This window comes from Petromyzon marinus, chromosome 37 (assembly GCF_048934315.1).
Source record: "Petromyzon marinus isolate PM22_M1 ecotype Great Lakes invasive population chromosome 37, UKy_Petmar_22M1.pri1.0, whole genome shotgun sequence".
In the NCBI taxonomy this organism is placed as follows: Eukaryota; Metazoa; Chordata; class Hyperoartia; order Petromyzontiformes; family Petromyzontidae; genus Petromyzon; species Petromyzon marinus.
In genome coordinates this window covers 21,120,668-21,139,639 of record NC_133703.1, presented here as the reverse complement: position 1 = coordinate 21,139,639, position 18,972 = coordinate 21,120,668, and the positions used below count along the sequence as shown (strand labels likewise).

The 18,972-nt window shown below is 51.0% G+C and overlaps 1 protein-coding gene across 3 annotated transcripts in view; it reads left to right on the top strand.

Moving 5' to 3' along the window:
* Positions 1–16,218, top strand: part of TEX47 (testis expressed 47) — a 30,200-nt gene extending 13,982 nt beyond the window's left edge. Inside the window, exons 5-9 of one of the 3 annotated variants that reach the window (XM_032967165.2) lie at positions 919–997; positions 2,531–2,656; positions 9,578–9,737; positions 12,145–12,272; positions 13,769–16,218. In XM_032967165.2, coding sequence (XP_032823056.1) covers positions 919–997; positions 2,531–2,656; positions 9,578–9,737; positions 12,145–12,227 — 448 coding nt within the window. In that variant the 3' untranslated portion in view covers positions 12,228–12,272; positions 13,769–16,218. Of the gene's footprint in view, positions 1–918; positions 998–2,530; positions 2,657–9,577; positions 9,738–11,830; positions 12,072–12,144; positions 12,273–13,768 lie in introns of those variants that run through there. The other 2 variants (XM_032967168.2, XM_032967166.2) reach the window with 2 other exon arrangements.
* The last annotated feature ends 2,754 nt before the right edge of the window (positions 16,219–18,972 follow it).

The window sequence follows — 18,972 nt, the reverse complement described above, 5'->3', positions numbered from 1 at the left end:
GCGGTGGTGGCAGTGGAGCCGACTTCACGGTCTCACGGCCTCAGCGTCCGCAGAATTAAATGCACGCCGGGTTTGCACTCCGAGCGGATGAAGTTGCCTTCCCCCCCCCCCCCCAAACTTTGACTAACCGTGTCACTTCGCTGTTGTGAAACATGAATGAATAAGGTGGGTTACAATGTTAAGTGAAGAAAAATATATAAATATTTTGAATGCCTCCGCGCTCAAGTGAGAATTGGGCAGCGCTCTTCTCTGTTGGTGGTCCCGAAGAGGTGGCAGAGCCTCAGCATTCCGCGCACGGGGAGCAGCAGTCTGTCCGTTCGATGACTGTTTTTTTTACAGAGCGGTACTCGCAGCTACCCACCTCGGACGGATGATATGGCCGAGTATTCTCCTGGCCAGGATTTGAACATGCTGAGTTTTTTTTTTCTACGATTGTGTAACCAAATGCGCCGACTGCAATCACTGGCGTCGAAAAGTAAAGTGTTGAAGCAGATGGCAGGGGCAATGGCGTCATGAAATTTGGTTCCCGACCATGGCTAGCCTTGGTGACTTCTGAAACTGGCTATATAGCCCCCCCCCACTTATCGGCAACCTGTGCCAGCCACCGCAGGTCGTTAAGTACTGTACGCTCAAACAACACAGCTTGGGGGAGGCTTTCATCCAGCAGTGGATTGACAATGGAGCTGTACATATATCCGTAAATGACCATAGTGATTTACTCCTCTCTTTTAGTAACGTGTCGATTCATGCGTCGCTTTTCGATGGAGGGTAACACTGCCAAATTCTCGTTTGGGAGCGCATGGGCACTTCGGCTCCGCCGGTTCTGCCGCTGACTTTGACCGTCTGGCTTCGTGTCACGTCCGTCAGGAACGTTGCAATTAATTACTGTTGCGCAACCCCCCTTCACTTCTCGTCAAGGGCATTGCTGCAAGGAGTCAAGATTGTGGTGGTGTCACATGACCTCCCCAACAGGCTTTTTCAGCAGTGGTTCTGGCAGGTATGGGCGTTACATACGGTGCGAAAGAAGTTCAAAATACATACATACATACGCTTGTGTGATCAAGGAGAAATTGGCTTGAATGTCTAAAAGTTCTATAGCCCCCCCCCTCCCCCCCAATCAAGACCACTGGTCCTAGCGCCCCCCTGTCCCCACCTCTGCTATCCCCCCAAGGTTAGTAATGCAAGAATACACATATCACATGTCCATGCCTCTTGTCGACACTGTTTTACCTGCTGTGCCATGAGATCGAAACGGCAACCTTTGAATTGCAAGTGCGCTGTGCTAAACATTAACAGCACTGTGGTAGCATACCTGAAAATTGGAACCGATTGAATTCATGGATTCTCAAGCGTGTCAAAATTAACATCAATACAACTTATTTATCCAGAGAAGCCTCACTTGAAATTAAAGACTTCTTTTCAGGAGGATTTTACATTTGGATATTTGGCCAATTCCAATTAAAAGAGAGCATTTGCTTTTGAGAGGAAACTGGAATGCCCAGAGATATCTCACACGTTCGAGGAAATAGCGCACAAAGATCCGCACAGATGAGTTCGTAAATCCACCTGATGTGCTGCCGTCTGTTGGCCACCGTGTCGCCCAGTGGCTTTAGCGAGTTTCTCATATCCCTGTGATCCGCTTACCCTCCTCGCCTCCGCACCGCTGGTTCACAGGCGAGCGCTAACATTCCTGGCTTATTAATGAATTAACGAATTAATAAAAGGACATTCAGTGTACGGAGAGATTGATGTAGCAGTGATGTAGGAAAATACGAGCTTACTCGTGATATTGGTGAGGTTGACTGCTGGGTTCCACCGTCCGCTTTATATATTTATAGAGAGCACGTACGGAAAGAAAAACACATCTGCAGTGAACTTATACATACGTACATACAATTTTTTTAAAGTCATTGAATGGAAAAGAAAATGTTTCCAGTAGGAGACCTGCTGTCAGAATACGGCTTTCACAATGCAGCTCAGAAGTCCCTTGGGCTACCTGCACGAGCCCATGACCGAATCACCCGGAATGCGCCCGATTGAATTGCCTCTCGGCAGCGAAGCAACGCTCCAGCCTGGATAGGCCTTGGACGGGCGACAACCACGCATAAAATATCTGTTACAGGCTGCGGGCCTACGTGATGGGCAGCAGAGGGCGATGTGGCGAAAACCCATAGTTGTACCGTGCTCTCGCATCTATGCGCCCTGTCTTCACCAACCCGCTGGCTCCAAACTGTTCCACACGCCCTCCCGCTAGGCCTTGTGGAAACCTCAGTGCGTCTTCCCAACCTGAATACGGACCGATAAAGTTATTTTCGTTCTTCTTCCGATTCCCTTCCGGTGACGTAAGTGTACGTCCGTTGCGATGATGTAAGTGTACGTCATCGAAACGGAATCGGAAGGATTAAAACTGACGACGTAGACGTACGTCCTCGGAATGGGAAAGGGTTAATAGGTCCTCACCGACAGTGCTTGTGCCCCTGACAGCCTGGGACACTAAACGGGGAGGTGGTGTCCCTGTGCTCGCGTGAAGGTGCTGAATCTGCCCGCCACGCGACTGGAGGGAGACGGGGAAGCCACTGAGTCCACCGTGAATTTGGCGTCGGAGGCCATCACTCACGTGCTCAAGCTGGGACTGCACTTGCTCCATTCCCCTAAGGTTTGTGTTGGTTTCTAAGGCTGGGGGGGGGGGGTGTAGGGGTGGGGGGGGGGTAAGAAAAGCGAACTTCAAAGCTAAAATACACAACACCAAAATAATACCTTGGGGACACAAAGAGAGAGGGGGGGGGGGGGAGCGACAGGGAGCAATAAGACGAACGTATTCAAACGTAGGAGAAGTTGGAGAAGGTTCAAGGGTAAAGTTTGTAGGGGAGATTAGAGACTTGAGGCAGCTGCTTGGGAAACTGGACATGATGGAGGGGAAGTCTTTCAAACGATGCTGTGAAAAACGGTGACGGCTCGTTCAGCGCCTCGGTTCCCACGGACTTGCACGTTCCCGTTTTGCGTCGAAATTGACAGTGACGTGCGGACCATCGTGTACTTTATGTCATTTGCGGAAAGAATGTTCACGACGGTGCTTGCAGCTTCTGAGGGCTTTTTTGGCACGAGTTTAATTTTCCCCCTCAACAACTGTGACTTAGAGCGCAATACATATGTGTGTGTGTGTATAGTGCAGCGGTTCGCGCCATGTTCTACAAACTCAGGACGCCGATTTCCGCTCACGGCCAACACCAGTGACGATTATCTGAACGGGTTCTGGGCCTCCCCTAGGTCGACTAAGCTTCAAACGGTGCGGTCTGTAAACATCACCACTCGGGAGACAAAGGCGGCCGGGCGGTGGTGCTGGCCACACACCCAGTCGTGTGCCATGCCGGCCTTCATAGGTGCTGCTCGCTAACAGCACAGCCTGTTAAAGGCTGTACGGGGGATCTCTGTCTTTTATATGTGTCGTGTATTTATATTTCGCGCAGCTGTATGTGCACAGCCGTTATTGCCAGGCCGTAAGCAAGCGCTGTTGATGGAGGGCAGGTTTTCCAAAGTCGATAACAAAAACACACGTGGCATCGAGAAAACAAATCGTATTTTCACAATCACGCGTTGACATTTCGGGCGGACAGATCGCTTCCCTGTGCGTTTGCCTCGTCATGTCGTCGGCTGTTTTTTTATTTTGTTTGTGGCTTTCGGTGGAGCTTCATGATGCGAGGAATGAGCAGGAGCCACAGCCAAGGGCGTATAAGTCGGTACAGTTTGGCGTGACTTCGACAGGAAGCGGTGGCCCGGGTCTTCCAAAAATATGTTAAACTTTGCCAAAAAAATGTCAGCGACAAAAAAATTCGTCCATAAAAAAAAGATAAAATCGGTTTCCTCTGCATTATTGAGACAGTGTGACTTCTAAAACAACTCTAAAAAAGAGCATAAAACACCTTAGCTTAGTTGTCATTTTTTCCGACGACTAAAACAAAACTCCCGAGTAATAAAACAAGACTCAGTTCATCACCATCATCGGCTGTGATCTTTCCACTGCTGGATGAAGAAGGCCTTTTTCCATGACTGTTGCAGTCGCCAACCCCTCAGAGTGGCACGACGGCTGCCTCCTGCTCACGAGCCTTATCTAAAATAAATATACTATAACTCGGTTTGCGCACCACATTCTTTCCTCTTTCCCGCGAAAATAACTGACGTCGTCCATTGACCACTGCGACGCTGAAACAGCCAATGGCAAGTGCTCATACCCACTTGTGAAAAACACTTCGAGCCCATCGGGAATGACCTCTCTCCTGCTCCTGGCACGTGGAGGTGAACCAATCACCTTTGTTTTGCGTGCGCCAAATGTTACGTGGAAATCTTGGCACTCGCGCGTGTGTAACGCCGGTGGCGAAAAGACCGCTGGCTTTTCGACTTGCGCGTTCGTTTTTCGCCGTGAGGCAATTTTGGGCGACTCATTACCATCTTCTCATGAAAGTCATCGCCGGCCCGTCACATTGGCAGCCGCTACGTCTTCACCCGTCCGTAGCTAATTCTTCTGCGCGCAGTTCTGGCCCGCAGACTTTTGCTGTGCAGTGTAATTGGTGCACACTTTCCCGGTGCACAGCGGAGATTCCCCCACCATTCATCTCTCGTCTCCCGCCGTGATAGACCGTTTCGTGTTATGGCAGTCGGCCAAATTGTGTCCAAATAGTCAACGAATATCGGTTGGGAGCTTCGACATCACGTCGCGGTCAAATCGCACGAACGCCTTACTCGTGTATGTACGCATGTTGAACTTCTTTCGCACCGTACGTAACCAACCGTCCTAATCGGACGTGCGGGAAGCATGGACGTGATCTGTGTATCCTTGCATTACTAACCTTGGGGGGGGGGGAGGGGAGAGTTAGCACAGAGGTGGGGAAAGGGGAGCACCAGGAGGAGCAGTAGGAGGAGGGAGGGCTGCTATAACAGAAATGTCGAGCCAATTTTTCCCTGCTCACACAAGCATATATATGTTTAACTTTTTTCGCACCGTACGTAGCCAACCACGCTAAGCACAGGTGCTGGGTGGTGCTGTAGTGCACAATACCCCCAATTTAAAGTGCTAACGCTATCACTAACCCCAATCATATCTGGCCACAATTCCAGAGTTATGAATACGCTGATCTCCACGTTAATTACCGCCCTGTAAACTCCAACGCCAATTCTGATAGTCCACAGCAGTGTTTGTACTCATCAGCATTAACAGCCACAAGCCAGTGATGGAAATTCCACATTTTTACAATGGGCGGGAAGGACCAGGATATTCATAACGCGTCCACTTATGGTTTGCTACATGAATAGTTCCAATTTCACCAACCTCATGGGGATGATGGGCGGAGTTGACCCCTGACAGATATTTTAAACTCGTGACCTTCCACTGGTGGGTTGAGGGCTCTGCCACTGCGCCGGTGATTTTGGCCGAGCGTTGTCAAGATTGGCACGGGCATCCCAACTCCCCCCTCCGCAGACACGTCACATTCTGTCGAGAGGGTCGTAATTCTGCCGTGCGTATCAGACAGCGTGCCTCGGCTTATGACGCTTCACCACCACAACCACCATTACAACAACAACAGAGCAGATCGTATCCCAGACGCTCAGAGTTGATTTAAAAAGTAAGGCAACTGCAAAGTATTGTGCAGATTTGACAAACGAGCGTGGAGAGCACCGATGAAAGAATGTGAATTCTAAACTTGGTGCCGCTAACGAGAGCACTAAAGTCGTTTTTATTTAGATTTTGATATATATATTTTACTGTACAAATGTTTGAAACTTAAACTAAATTAGAGCAGGATGGATCCAAAGTTAAAATCCAAGTTTGAGTGGGGAGGGGTAAACTCAGCCCATCATCATAATCAACACCATCATCATCCGTCCCAGACCGATAAAATTGATCACTGCTTTTTTTTGGAAGCCCCGTATCCACAGTGATTGTCTCCTGCCCCCCAGAAGTAGAAATTCTGACATTTTCACCACGGGCAAAGGGTCCCCCAATGGGGGAGAAGCAGCAGCGCTTTCCTCTCGACGGGGCGAGCAAGGGCAGGGGTAAGAGACGGCGCTTCAACTCCGAAGGCCGCACGCGTCCCCCCGGCCCACGCGGCCGCTCGCGAGAAACTTCCTTCTCGGGAAAGGCAGGGTGGGGGGGGTGTGATGAATTGGCCGCCGAAATTAAACCTGCCGCGCTTGTGCATGTGGACGTGGCGCGAGAGCCTCTCGCTCTCACGGGATGGACTCACTCGGCCACATCTGTTGGCCGTAACGAAACGAGCGGGGCGGCGCGACATCGAACCGCGGGGTTCCGCTGGTGCTGCACATCCGGTCGGTCGGTCGGTCGCACGGACGAACGGACGGCCGCTCATTAAGCTCGAGCGCCGCATGTGGCAGCGATTACTATTTGCGCCGATCGTTAATATTCGTACAGACGAATGGGGGACGGGGCCATTGCCCGAAACGTTGCACAGGGTATAAAGGGTTTACATTAGAAAATGTTTTTATATATTTTTGAGGCAATGCTCAATAGTGTTGTTGTTAATGGCATAGAGTTTTTTTTCTTGTGTTAGTCGTACTTACGAGCCGCTACCAACGCGGCAGCGGCGTCAACAAAGACATTATTAATACGAATATCGTCGTTTCCCCGTGACGCTCGCTCTAAGGTTTCTCTTCGTGAGCCAGGATCCTTTATTTAACTCGGAGATAGAAGAAAAATACACCGGTTGAGATGCCGCGTAAAACGATGCCTCCTTAGCAAAGGCGACCGGGTTACATGCCGCGCCGTTTTAGGTGCACAACATACTTTGAAAACATTCCTAAATTCAAGATCTAACTTAGGGGACGTTACTGAGTAGAGGCTGGTGAAATCCACAATTCTCAAGTGAGCATAAACTAGCAAACAAGTGATTGCATGCTCGAAATTATATATATAAAAATAAAGACTTTAGTAACCCTTGGCTGGAGCCCAGCATGTGGTGGTGGCGGTGGTGGGGTCCGTGACAAAATAAGGAACGTATATTATGTTGCTCTCGCAAATTAAAATCATTAATACGAGCCAAACGAGATTACGCCACTTCAGACTGAATTTGTGAAATAAGCACATTTAAGTTATATATACACGCACCATAAAACGTGTCTAATATGCACGTTTTGTGTGAAATGCGTCATAGAGGAGAACGGCCCCGAGACGCACATGGGACCCAGCGTGCTCATTTGGGGCATCGTCTGCCGTCTGCCCCGCGTGCACGTGCGTTCGCGTGTGCGTGCGAGCGCGTGTGCGTGCGAGCGTGTGTGAATGCGTTCGCGTATGCGTGCGAGCGCGCGGTGCGGTCGGGTGGAGGGGTGCGGTTACGGAGACCGCGTTGGCATTGTTGGCAAACACGGGCACCATAGCCCCGATGACGGCGCTGCTTCACCCGGTGCCTCGCACCGCGGGTTCATAGTCGCCCTGCGATCGGAGCGATTGACACGGCGTCAAGAACGTTCGTCCCATGGCGTAGCTGTCGGGCGTCCCAGCGGTCCAACTGCACCGGGGGAGGGGAGGGGGCTGAGTGCCGGGCTACGAAGAGTTGGGTGATTGGACAGGGAGCCATGCCAACCGCGACCATGCTGAAGGGAAAATGTACCTTCCGTACCAACAGCCAGATCGGTGGCGTTCAAGTAACTGCTTTTAAATTTCTAACAGAATCATAATAATATTATTTTTTTCCTGGAGGAATCTGATGAGCTATAAAGCTCTTTTTCACAGATGTCCAGTTAGTGCTCATGGCTTTTTGAATTCAATTATAATAGCTTGGTTGCACACTGGAACAGTGTCCCGGAGAGTATGAGCACCATTGATGAGATTTTAAGTAAAAAAAAAGTTATTTGAATTATTATTTTTATAGTGTATATGTTGTTTGTCTCTTCAGTGTGATTTTTAAATATGTGAGTGTTAGTTTTAATGTTATGTCAGAAACACTTAAGTTTGTGCTCTCCAGTTGCCTGGGTGAAAAGTGGACTATTCCTGGCCAGCTGGATCAAAAACGTGATAAACAAACACACGCCGCTGAATTTGCACGGTATTCTTGATGGGTCCCTGCCATGGAAACGTGGAATTGCTTGCATCAGCATTCCGACCAAAATCGCGTTTGAGCAAGAAGAAGACACCCTGATGTCACGTTGAATTCTTTCGAAGTAGTACCAATTTTATCCATCCCCGAAGGGAAGATGGGCTAAGTCGAGCTTCCAAGCGGGAGTTGAGCACTCTGCCTGCCACAGCATCGTGTGACAAAATTGCTCGTGTTTCGTGTCCTTCGTATTTTATTTCGGATTATTATAAAACTTGATAGGCTGGAGCGGTTGGTTCGAGAGTGCGCGACTTTGCGATCGAAAGGTTCGGAAATTAACTCCCATTCAGGGGGTCAATTCAGCTCCTCTTCCCTCGGGGTTGATAAAAATGATTACCGCGTTGTGGGAAGCCAATCGTAATTATCCTGCAGAGAGACTGGCCCCTTACCCTCAAGAATGTGGTCCCCGGGGCGACTAACGGAATTGGAGCACCGCTCCAATTCTCATTCAAGCAGCCGGCGCTGACTTTGAATTTAACAGTTCTCCTGCAGTTTAAGAGCAGAATGCTGCAAGCGGAATGTTTTCCCCTGCTCCCCCCCGCCCCATTATAATGGCGCAATGTGAATGTAGCAACAAGAATACTGACTCTGACATTGATATTACTCTCGTCCAATCTGAGCTATTCCACGAATTGCGTTGGCCCCCGGTGTGTTTTCACCGACACGCTCACCGCACGCTCAGCCACATCTGCACACACTCACCCGTGTTCTAACCGATGCACTCACCCACAAAATTGCATGTACGCTCACCTCCGCAAACTTACACGGAGCCCATGACCTAACCTATGTACTCGACGATTACAACAACAAAATCCATTCATTCGCCACTGAGTGACGGTGACATCACCGCAGTGCATGTGCCAGGCTAGGTGCAGTCTATTCTGGCACAGGTACGTGAAGTGTCGAAGGCCCGCTGGCAGATGATGGGACAAGCGCAGGTAATATGGGTTGATTGACAGAGATGACTGGCAGATGCGCCACCTGTGCTCCCCACTGTGCTAACTCGCTGTGTTTCAGTCACCCGGTGCCCCACTCGTTGTTGTGGGCGTCACTCCTCCGCCCTCCGTTGTGGCTGGAGGGTGATCGACATTTCAACTACACACTCACTCCAAGTGCACACTCAAACATGCGCTCAGTCACTCATCATTGTTCATTTTATACGGCGAGAGTGCACTCACTCTTTGGCTGACCAGGGACTCTATCGGCAACTATGTGCTGATGTGCATTGTGTACGTGCCAGTGGGGGGTAGTGGTAGTGCAGGAGTTAAGCGCAACCGCACTACGAACCCGGCGACCCGAGTTCGATTCCCGCTCACGATCAATAACAGCGGCGAACATTTGAACCAGACCTGGGCCTCCTCTAGGTCGAGTCACCCACCGTCCTGGTGTGCCGTGCCGGCCTTCATAAGTGCTCGCTAACGGCAGTTTGGGGGGGGGGGGCGGTACTTTGTCTTTTGCCTCTGTGCACGTGCCAGGTGAGCATGCGTCAGGCACTGGAGAGCGTGCGGGAGAGACACCCGGAACTTCTGCTGCCGCAGGACACGCTGGCGCACCTACTCCACTGTCACGGGCTGCTCACCCCAGCGGAATTCCTCACCGCCTACGATCGCCCCTTCAATCTCACCCTGGACTCTGGTAAGAGTCCACTCCACGCTCTCTCCAACTCTCCGCTGTCTCCGTCTCCATCTCTCTCTGTCTGCACCAACAGGGAATTATTGGACGAGATTTACCAAAGATGAGAAGTTACCCACAGTTTACTCAATCGGGATTGTTGGTAGCAATCATCGCGCACCCCGCTACTGCGAAGAACGGGGCAGGACTCTCCGGAAAAAGAGTCATAAGACTCAGTGAGGCTTTCCTGGACAAACAAGCGAAGTACGTAATAATAATAATCATGACAGTTCAGCAATTGGCTGATTTACAGGAATAAAGAAATGCAGATGGTATGTATGTAAGTTAAACGTCTTCGCAACGTACGTAGCCAACCGTGATAATCGGAGGCACAGATGTCCAGTTGTTGTCGCTGTAAACGCGCTGGTGGTCAATTGACGACACATCTCTCTTGATTCATTGCCCTGCCCTTGGCCCACTCAGTAGCTCAGTCTCATTCCCCACCACACTCACTCCTCAATTGCCCCCGTCGTGTACCAGAAGGTGACGACCAGGCATGTAACAATTAGTAAATTAATCAACACAAAATGGGATTGTTGTGCTGTATCAGACTGTGAGTGGCGTGGTAACTGGGCAGTGGTGGATCTGCACGTGGCCTGTAAACCATCGCACAAAAGCTGTGAAACTCCCATCCCATGGGCGTCGAGGAGGAGCCGTACCCTGGCTCACCAGGCAAAGGCGGGACAGCAAGTGGACTAATCGCCATCTGTTTACATCTGTACAGGGATCGAGTGTTGCGCCCTTGCATGTGTGGGTTTTCATTGGGGGGGGGGGGGGCTCTGATTTCCTCCCACTTGGATAAACACTCATCGTTAATTGGCTGAAAACGTCTTAAAAGTGTAAAAGACCCAATGCGAAGATCCGCATGAAAAAAATTCCTACGACCTGGTGGAGACTCTCCCGGACAGTCAGTGAATGAGTACGAAACAATTTCGTTCATATTTTTCAACGTTTACATTGTGAAAATCAAATGCGTCCTTGTCCAGCAGGCGAACCGTCTGAATGAATGAGACCAACCGAGAGGGTTACAAACAAGGCAGACGGTGCAACTTGGAACGGACACCATAGAGTGGACACGCGATACACACAGCACGGGGCCAGGCGGTGCAGAATGAATCGGTGGACAGAACAGAAACGCGGATAGTACGAATTAGACGGAACAAACGAGGCAAATTTATGATAAAATTTAATTTAAAATCCGATTGGGACAGTTCATGAAGCCGCATAAGGAATCACTTATTGTGCGCCTTTCAGCGAGCGGGGAGTGGCTCATGTGCCAAGCGGAGAGCCCCTTTCCCGTTTACTCGCTACTGGGGTACGGCGTGACGGTGGGGACGGCCTGGCGGTGGGGCCGGGGTGGCGGTGGGGCCGGGGTGGCAGTGGGGGCGACCTCTCTTATGCAAACACAAGCGGGGCCGTTGTTAAACTGTGAAATGCTTCACGAAGTTTCGGGCTCATTTCTTTTTAATGTAAAAAAAAAACATTTTTTACACATATATATGCGAACTATTATATATATTTTTTTTACGGAAAAAGCCAAAACAATTTTTTTTTAAGTATAAAAAAAATAGTTGATATGATTGGCTGGGCTAAGAGCAGTGACGGGTGCAGTCGTCCGTGCACTGTGCTGTGAACCCGTTGACTTGAGTTTAATTCTTGGCCATGGCTAACATCAGCGACGCACGATATCCGACACACTTCTTGGCGCCCTTTCTCTTCTGGCGGCATGGTCCACATTCACCGAGTAAAGGAAAAATAATTGACCGCAAGTTACTCGATTGGAATACACGTATAAATTACCGTCCACGACTGCAAAAACATGATGAATCCTCCTGATAAAGAGTCAGTGAATTATGATGCGGCGGTGGCATCACCACCACAACAATGTCACTGGAGTGCCACGGCCGCGCGCTTGACAGTGATTTTGAAGTTCTTCTTCTGCTTCATCTTCTCCTTCGTCTCCTCCGACGTCTTCTCCTTCATCCTTCATCTTCTTCGTTTTGCTCCTTCATCCCCTCCTTCATCCCCTCCTTCATCCCCTCCTTCGTCTGCTTCAGCAGCCCAGGGCACGTAGCCTGGTGCGCATGTCTACGAGAAAAGGGCTGCTTGACTTTTTTTTTCAGGATCACGTTTATAGAGGTGGCGTAACGGGGTGCAGCGCACTCACCTGCTGACCCCGCCCCTCACTGGAGGTCTGTGAAAAAGAGCTTCATAGCTCATCGGATTCCTCCTGCAGTCTGAATAAAGATTCTGATCCTGGACTTAAATCTCTCTGCGTGCCAGTTGAAACGATGGGGGGCAGGCGTCTTAAACCCCCCCCCCCACACACTCCCCACCCCCCTCCATCCCCCATCCACCGCCCCTCCCACAGAGTTGGTGTGGCCGGCGCCACAGAGCATGACATCGACGATGGAAATCGACGAGGGCCAGAAAGGAGAAACTTTAAGCAGCTGAGCGAGCCGTGCGGTGGTTTGCACCTGCCCCCAACCAACCCCGCCGGTGTGAAACATGCGCACACACGCGCACACGCACCCAACCCACGCATTACACAAAAAGATCCCCCATGTAGCCTTAACAGACTGTTGGGGCAAGTGCTGTTAGCGGGCACCTATGAAGGACGGCATGGCACACGAGGGGGTGGATGGCCAGCACCGCACCCGGCCACTTTTGTCTCCCCAGTGGCGATGTTTACACACCGCACCAGGTACTCATTTGAGGCTGAATCGACCGAGTGGAGACCCAGAACCGGTTCAGATAATTGTCACCGGTGTCGGCCGTGAGCGGGAATCGAACTCGAGTTGTCGGGTTCGTAGCGCAGCGTCCTAACCGTTACACTGCCGCTTCCCACGCGCATGCACACTTACACACGTGCGCACGCACCCAACCCACGCATAACGCACACAGACACACACACACATTTGGCCTACTATTTCCAGGCTTCAGACTGAGCAAGTGAGGTTCCAAAAAAAAAACTTTATTTCCGTCGCTGGGAATGCACGCAAAAGGAATTTTCGATGTCAATGTTTGTGCGCCTCTTCGAATCTTTTTGCTTGTTTTCCCCGCCAACGTGCGAGGCAAATAAAAAGCGGCCCGCATTCCTTCTTCGGGCTTCATTAAAAGCAGCCCAACGTGAATTGATGGCTTCACAGTGTCAAATTGCGCTATCTCACTTCGCATCGAGTCGCCGGGGCAGATTAATTGGTGTGTTTTAATTTAAATTTTAAGCGGGAGGGGTGGCTCATGAGCCAGGGGGGGGGGGGAGTCGTGCGGGGGAATGGTGGGAGGGGGGTGGCCGCTGGACCGCTGCGTCGCTTTCTCAGAGCGAACGTCAATGGGCCTGAGCAGGAGCGGCGGCACTCTGGGAGACCGGCTTAGCCGCCGCGTTGGCGGACAATTCGGGCGTGATGCAGGATCGTCGTGAACAGGCTGTGGATGGGAGGAGAGATGTTGAGGTGGGGGGAGGGGTGGTTGCAGTGTAGCTTTGTGACATCAGCCAGGATGCGAGTGTCGGGAGGGCTGAAGCAAGGCGAGTGCGGGGAGGGGAGAATCAATGAAGCGTATAGAAGTATAGAAACATAGAAACGTTGCCATCCGCAACAGAGAAACGTCGACACAGAGAAGCATATCTCTATAGGTAGACGCGTACAGAGAAACGGTGAGAAGGACGCAAAGGAACATAGATGGAAAGATACGCGCAGAGACACGGAGCGGTAAGAATGACAGAGAAACATAGACGGAGCCAGGCGCAGCGAAACATACGTAGGACACAGAAAGACACGCGCGGAGAATGCGCCGGCAGACACAGACAGAGCCGTGGTTGAACGTCCAGCGGACGTCGGGGCCTGGCCCAACTGGGCTGGCGGCGTAGACGAACCGAGCAGCGCCGTTGCCGCGGACGATCTCCAAACGAGGCCCGAGCGCGGGGCATCACCACGATGTCACGTTTGCTGTGTGCTTGTTATGTATTGTCGTCTCATCTGTTGCGTGTATCGTAGGGTGGATGGCTCCAGCACCCGGGCCACCACCAGCAGTACCGGAGGTCTCTGCAGCTGGGATTTCCCTCTTCAGTCACCGGCCAGCCAAACCCTGCCCTCAGCCTGCCCTCAGCCTGCCCTCAGCCTGCCCACAGCCTGCCCTCAGCCTGCCCACAGCCTACCCTCAGCCTGACCACAGCCTACCCTCAGCCTGCCCACAGCCTACCCTCAGCCTAACCAAATCTTGCCCTCAGCCTGCCGATGGATCTTGCATGGTGCATAGAGGCTGGGTGCTCTTTACACGTGTCCATGTTGTTGGAAACTAACGATTTTTCCGGCCTGCGGTCTTATTCCATTACAGGGGGGGTTGGGGAGTCCTCTCATCATTTGACGACTGCCCTCAGCCTGCCCCCCACGTGATAGCGTGACATCACAGACCCCGCCAGCCTGGAAATAGGCGCCCACTCTCCCAGAGGAGTGACCACCCAGAGGCGGCTGTCTGCTCCACGTGTGGGGGGTTTGGTTTTCCAGAGATGGGCAGTGTCTCTGAATTACGTGTGATTCAAACAATGCCACTTTAATTATACTTGTAATTTTTCAATCGCTTTCGAAATTACATCAAAGTAATTAGTATTCTGCATCTAAACTAATTGGTAATTTGTATTACGTGAATATTTCATGACATTTCCTCCGGTAATGTGTAATTTGAATGTATTCTGCCCATCTAAGGGTTATGTAAACACGGCTATAGGGACAGAATCCAACCGTGCCCCCTCCCTTCCTGCTGGAGATGCCGAGAGTCCATGGGCCGGAGCAGAAATTGGTACCACCTAAAGTAGCAGAACACACGTAGTCGCGATGCGATTGGACAGCGAGGAGTTGGAACCTGCGAAAGCTACGCCACATTGGGTGGTCGCCACATGGAACATGATCAGGGCTGTGGCTCATGGACGAGAAGGGGCACACAAACTAGAGTCTTTGTTTTTCAACAGGTAAAGCCCACTGAGCTGTATAGCTCTTTTTCAGATGCGACCTGGCCACAAATGATAGTTCAACGGAGTGGAAATGTATAGCTGCCAAATGCTCTAAACCCGTATGTCTAAATGTGGAGGGGAAAACCAGAGGACTCGAAGAGAAAAACATCCAGGCGACCACGGGGAGAGAGAAATGCAAACTCCAAAAGTGTCGGGGTCGGGATCAAACCCACGACCTCCTGTATACCGGGTGAAGTAGTTAACATCTCGCCACCACGGCACCCCAAACACTTGCACTGTGCACCGTGTACGTGCATGCTGGTACCACTGCACACACGCACACACGCGTTGTAGTAAAGAGTTATAATTGAATAACAGGGCTATAACTTAGAAGGGGGCGGTAGCTGGCCAACAAAAACAATCTGGGGGTGGTTGGGGGGGGTCCAGGAAGGGCAGAGGGGGGCCCTATTGTGGGTTCAAATATTTTATGCTCCGTCGCCTTTGCTCCTTAATGACTTTAAAAACAAAAGTACGTAAATTTACAAAAGTATAATAGTCCTCTGTTTACAAACGAAAGCCTCGCTGAGTCCCAAGACTGTTTTTTGGAGAGTTCTTGAATTTTCTGCACGACCAAATTCATATTGTTTTATATATTTTATTATTTTATTGTTTCCCTTCAACGTGACTTTACCGAAAGAGCTAAGAATATGAATTACTGCAGTCACGAAAGCTTTAAATCAAAATTTAGACCAAATTCATGTTAATACTGAACATACATGATGCACACATTGCTTTTCTAACCCCTATACGCATGCGTACGTGCAAACTATAAATATGTATGAATACCCACCACATTTATATAAACGGGAAATGTTATCGTTTTCATAAGAGACACAGACCACTGACAGTCCGTTTTTTTTACAATTCTAAAAGCACTTTACATCATATTGGTTATCAATGAACATCAGGCACTCATCTATTTTCGGGTCAAAAACATTTTGTGGAAAGCTAACAGTGGCCGTCCTACGGATAGACTGGTTCCCGTCATGGGCACGTGGCGTTTCCACCGCATGGCTCAGCAACCACCATTTGGCGGTAAGTAACAACCCTGTGCCCACGTGCTTGCTTTTTCTTAAATTACTAATCGACGGCCATGTACCGACGGACACTATGAGTGGGCCGAATGCCAGCGGGAAAATCACGCCGAGCCCTTGAACCCTCCCCTCATCCACCAACCCTCGCCTGGTACGCAGGCGCACGTGGGTTCGATCCCCAACCCTGACGCCTCTCTCGCCCCGTTGTTTGCGTGGATTTTTATCCGGGGTCCTCCGGTTTTCCCTCCACACATTAGAATCAACGTGCGTTTAGAATATTTGCTATAAATGTGCACGTAATCAGCCACTTCGTTGAGCTATCATTTGCGGCCAGGTCGCTTCTGAAAAACAGCTGTATAACTCAGTGGGCCTCACTTGGTAAAATAAAAACATAGTTTGTTTATCGGATGTGTCGAGGCGCGGTTTGATGAGACGTCACGTGTCTCGGAACCTCGGGTACAAATTAAAATCAACGCACGCGAACGACGCTCGACCACGGATCGCCGATCTCGCCAAGAAGCACAGACCACCGGGCAAACTCCGGTCATCCTCGCAGGCATCGGCTTTTGGGTGACCATCTGAACAAAGACTGTCACTGCATCGCGCGCTTTCAGGTGCCCTGCGGAACATCTGGAACGCTCCTCCCATATTAGGAAGCCACTGGAGCTAGGCACCTTTTAATATAAATTGAAAACCAATTTCATTAGGGGCTGCGTTATTTTTTTGGTTTATTGTCCTACCTCCAATGAGCACGGTTGGCTGCGTACGGTGTGAAAAAGTTCACACCGTACGTACGTGGTCTTTAACCGCGCACGGCAATCTCCGTATGCCCCCGTATCTATCCTCGACCAGAGCTCCCGAAGGCGCCGTTCGAACACACGAATGCATCGCGAGCCCTCGTAGCGGGGGGGGGGGGGGGGCACCTGCAAAAAAACCGTCGGCCTCGCTGTTACGGAGCCCTCACGTGGAGCTTTGCCTACGACGGCGAGGGTGGGCGTCGGCCGCGCTGGAAGAGGACGCGTAATCAGTTTAGACGCGTATGTATCCATAATAGAGGGTTTTTTTGGGTTACATCGCGTAAATATATAAATGTTGTGTCGTTAAAACCCGCTACCACCCGACATAGCCACCTAGTACGGGTTGTCACGTAAACATAACGTGGCCAATTCGTCACTAGTACGTGAGCGCGCCTGTGTGTTGGAGAGCCAAGCCACGACATTTACAATCTGATTGATATATTTACGCGATCTAACCCAAAAAAATCTCTACTATGGATATTGGTCGCGAAAGCCTGCTGCGTGTTAAACTGACGTGTTCGTTTCGTAACTGCAGGGATTCATCTTCTTGGTTATTTCGGTAAAGTCACGTAGAATGGAAATAAAATAATAAAAATAAAACATAATAATAAAAAAATTAAAAATATGTTTTTTATTGTTTTATGTTTATTATTTTATTTCCATTCTACGTGACTTTACCGAAATAGCCAAGAAGATGACGTGTTCGTGTTTCAAACAAACAAAAAACACACCAACCAACCCCACGTATTATCCGTGATGCGCCATCTCGAGCCGTTCGCTCTCTCGTCTTCTGGGCGCAAGCGTTCCGCAATCAAACGCCGTTTCCACCGGTCCCCCCTTTTACAAAAACAAATCGGCGGAGCGTGCGACGCGATTTGTGTCCGCCACGAGGGCTTGGTGTCGTCCCCCGGCACGTGGCGAGCCGTCGGGTGAGCTCCCTTTCATGTTGGTCTACAAGCCTCCGGCGAAGCGGCGCAGAGACCGCGTGGCCGTCCTTCCAACTTAGCAGGGCAACGTTAATTCACCACCACCACACCACCCGCCAATCCTCACAGCGAAGGATAAAGGAGCGGCCCTGCAATGGCGCATCCCGCGCCACTTGTTGGCGGAAGATGGGGCCTCCACTCGGCGGCAGCCTTCTTGAGAGAGCACATTTCTAGCAGGAAACTTGGCCTACTCTGACCTCGCTGGCCACGTGCAATAGCCGGGCGGTGGTGGCTATTGCACGTGGCCTGTAATCCAGCACGGGTGGAGGTGAGGTTTGGTGGATCGGACAGATGGTTGTGAAACTCTCTTCCCGTGGGCTGGAGGGGGTGACGGGGCCCTCATCCACGTGGGGGTTTCTGCGCGCTGCTTCGGTTTTCCTCCCACGTGAATAATAAGCGCGCGTTCAACAACTGCTGAGAAAGAGTCACGCGACTCAGCGTGGCGTTTCTCGGTGGGGGTGGATTTAAGAAACCCGCAACCCCAATGTGTCGACTGTCACGCCGGGAGTTCGAATTGAAGCGGTCGACCTCTGGATCGGAAGCCACAGTCGCTGCTGCTGCTGCTGCTGCTCGCCGTCACTCCGCTGCGATGTGGCAGCGTCCGCTCCCGACAGGGAGAGCGGCTGGCGCGTGGGTGGAGTGCGTTGCCCTGCGCGTGGCCGTGCCCGCCGCTCGGACACCCGTCATTCTATGGGATTACGATTCACACGCAGACACACCGAGAGAAACAAATACACATAGAAAGAAACATACGTTGGGAGAAAAACCGAAGAGTGCGGAGAGATGCACGCCCGGGATTACGCTGAGAGACGGAGAGAGTAACACCGGTTAGAGAAGTCAAACGCTCGGGCTGCCGGGTTCATAGCGCAGCGCGCTAACCGCTACACTACCGCTCCCCTTGGTCAAACACACACACACACTTACCCTGTCATACATACACTCACTTGAAACTCTTGAGAAACGTGAGTGGGCTTGGGCAGGACGAGTCGCTGGAAACGACGATGGCCAAGGAATGGAATGTGTCCAAGAGGGCATCTACCGAGGAGATGGAGCGATGAAATCAGCTCTTGTGCAGGTGCCGAGTGGCTTGTTAGATCGCAGGGCCCTGAGATATGATGATGACTTAGAGGGGCCTTCATCCAGCAGTGAGTTGACCATGGCTGACGACGACAAGGACAGTGTATCCTTGCTCAAACGAGCATTGAGTGGCGCTCATTGTCATTTGTGACCCTCAGCCGTTGGCGAGATTCCACATTCCTGTGGCAGAGGCCAGGCCCTCCATAGAACAACCACTGATGAGGGTCCCGCAAAGTGGTACCCTATTTTATGGTCTCTGGAGAGATGATGGATTGATTCAACCCCCAACCAAGAGTA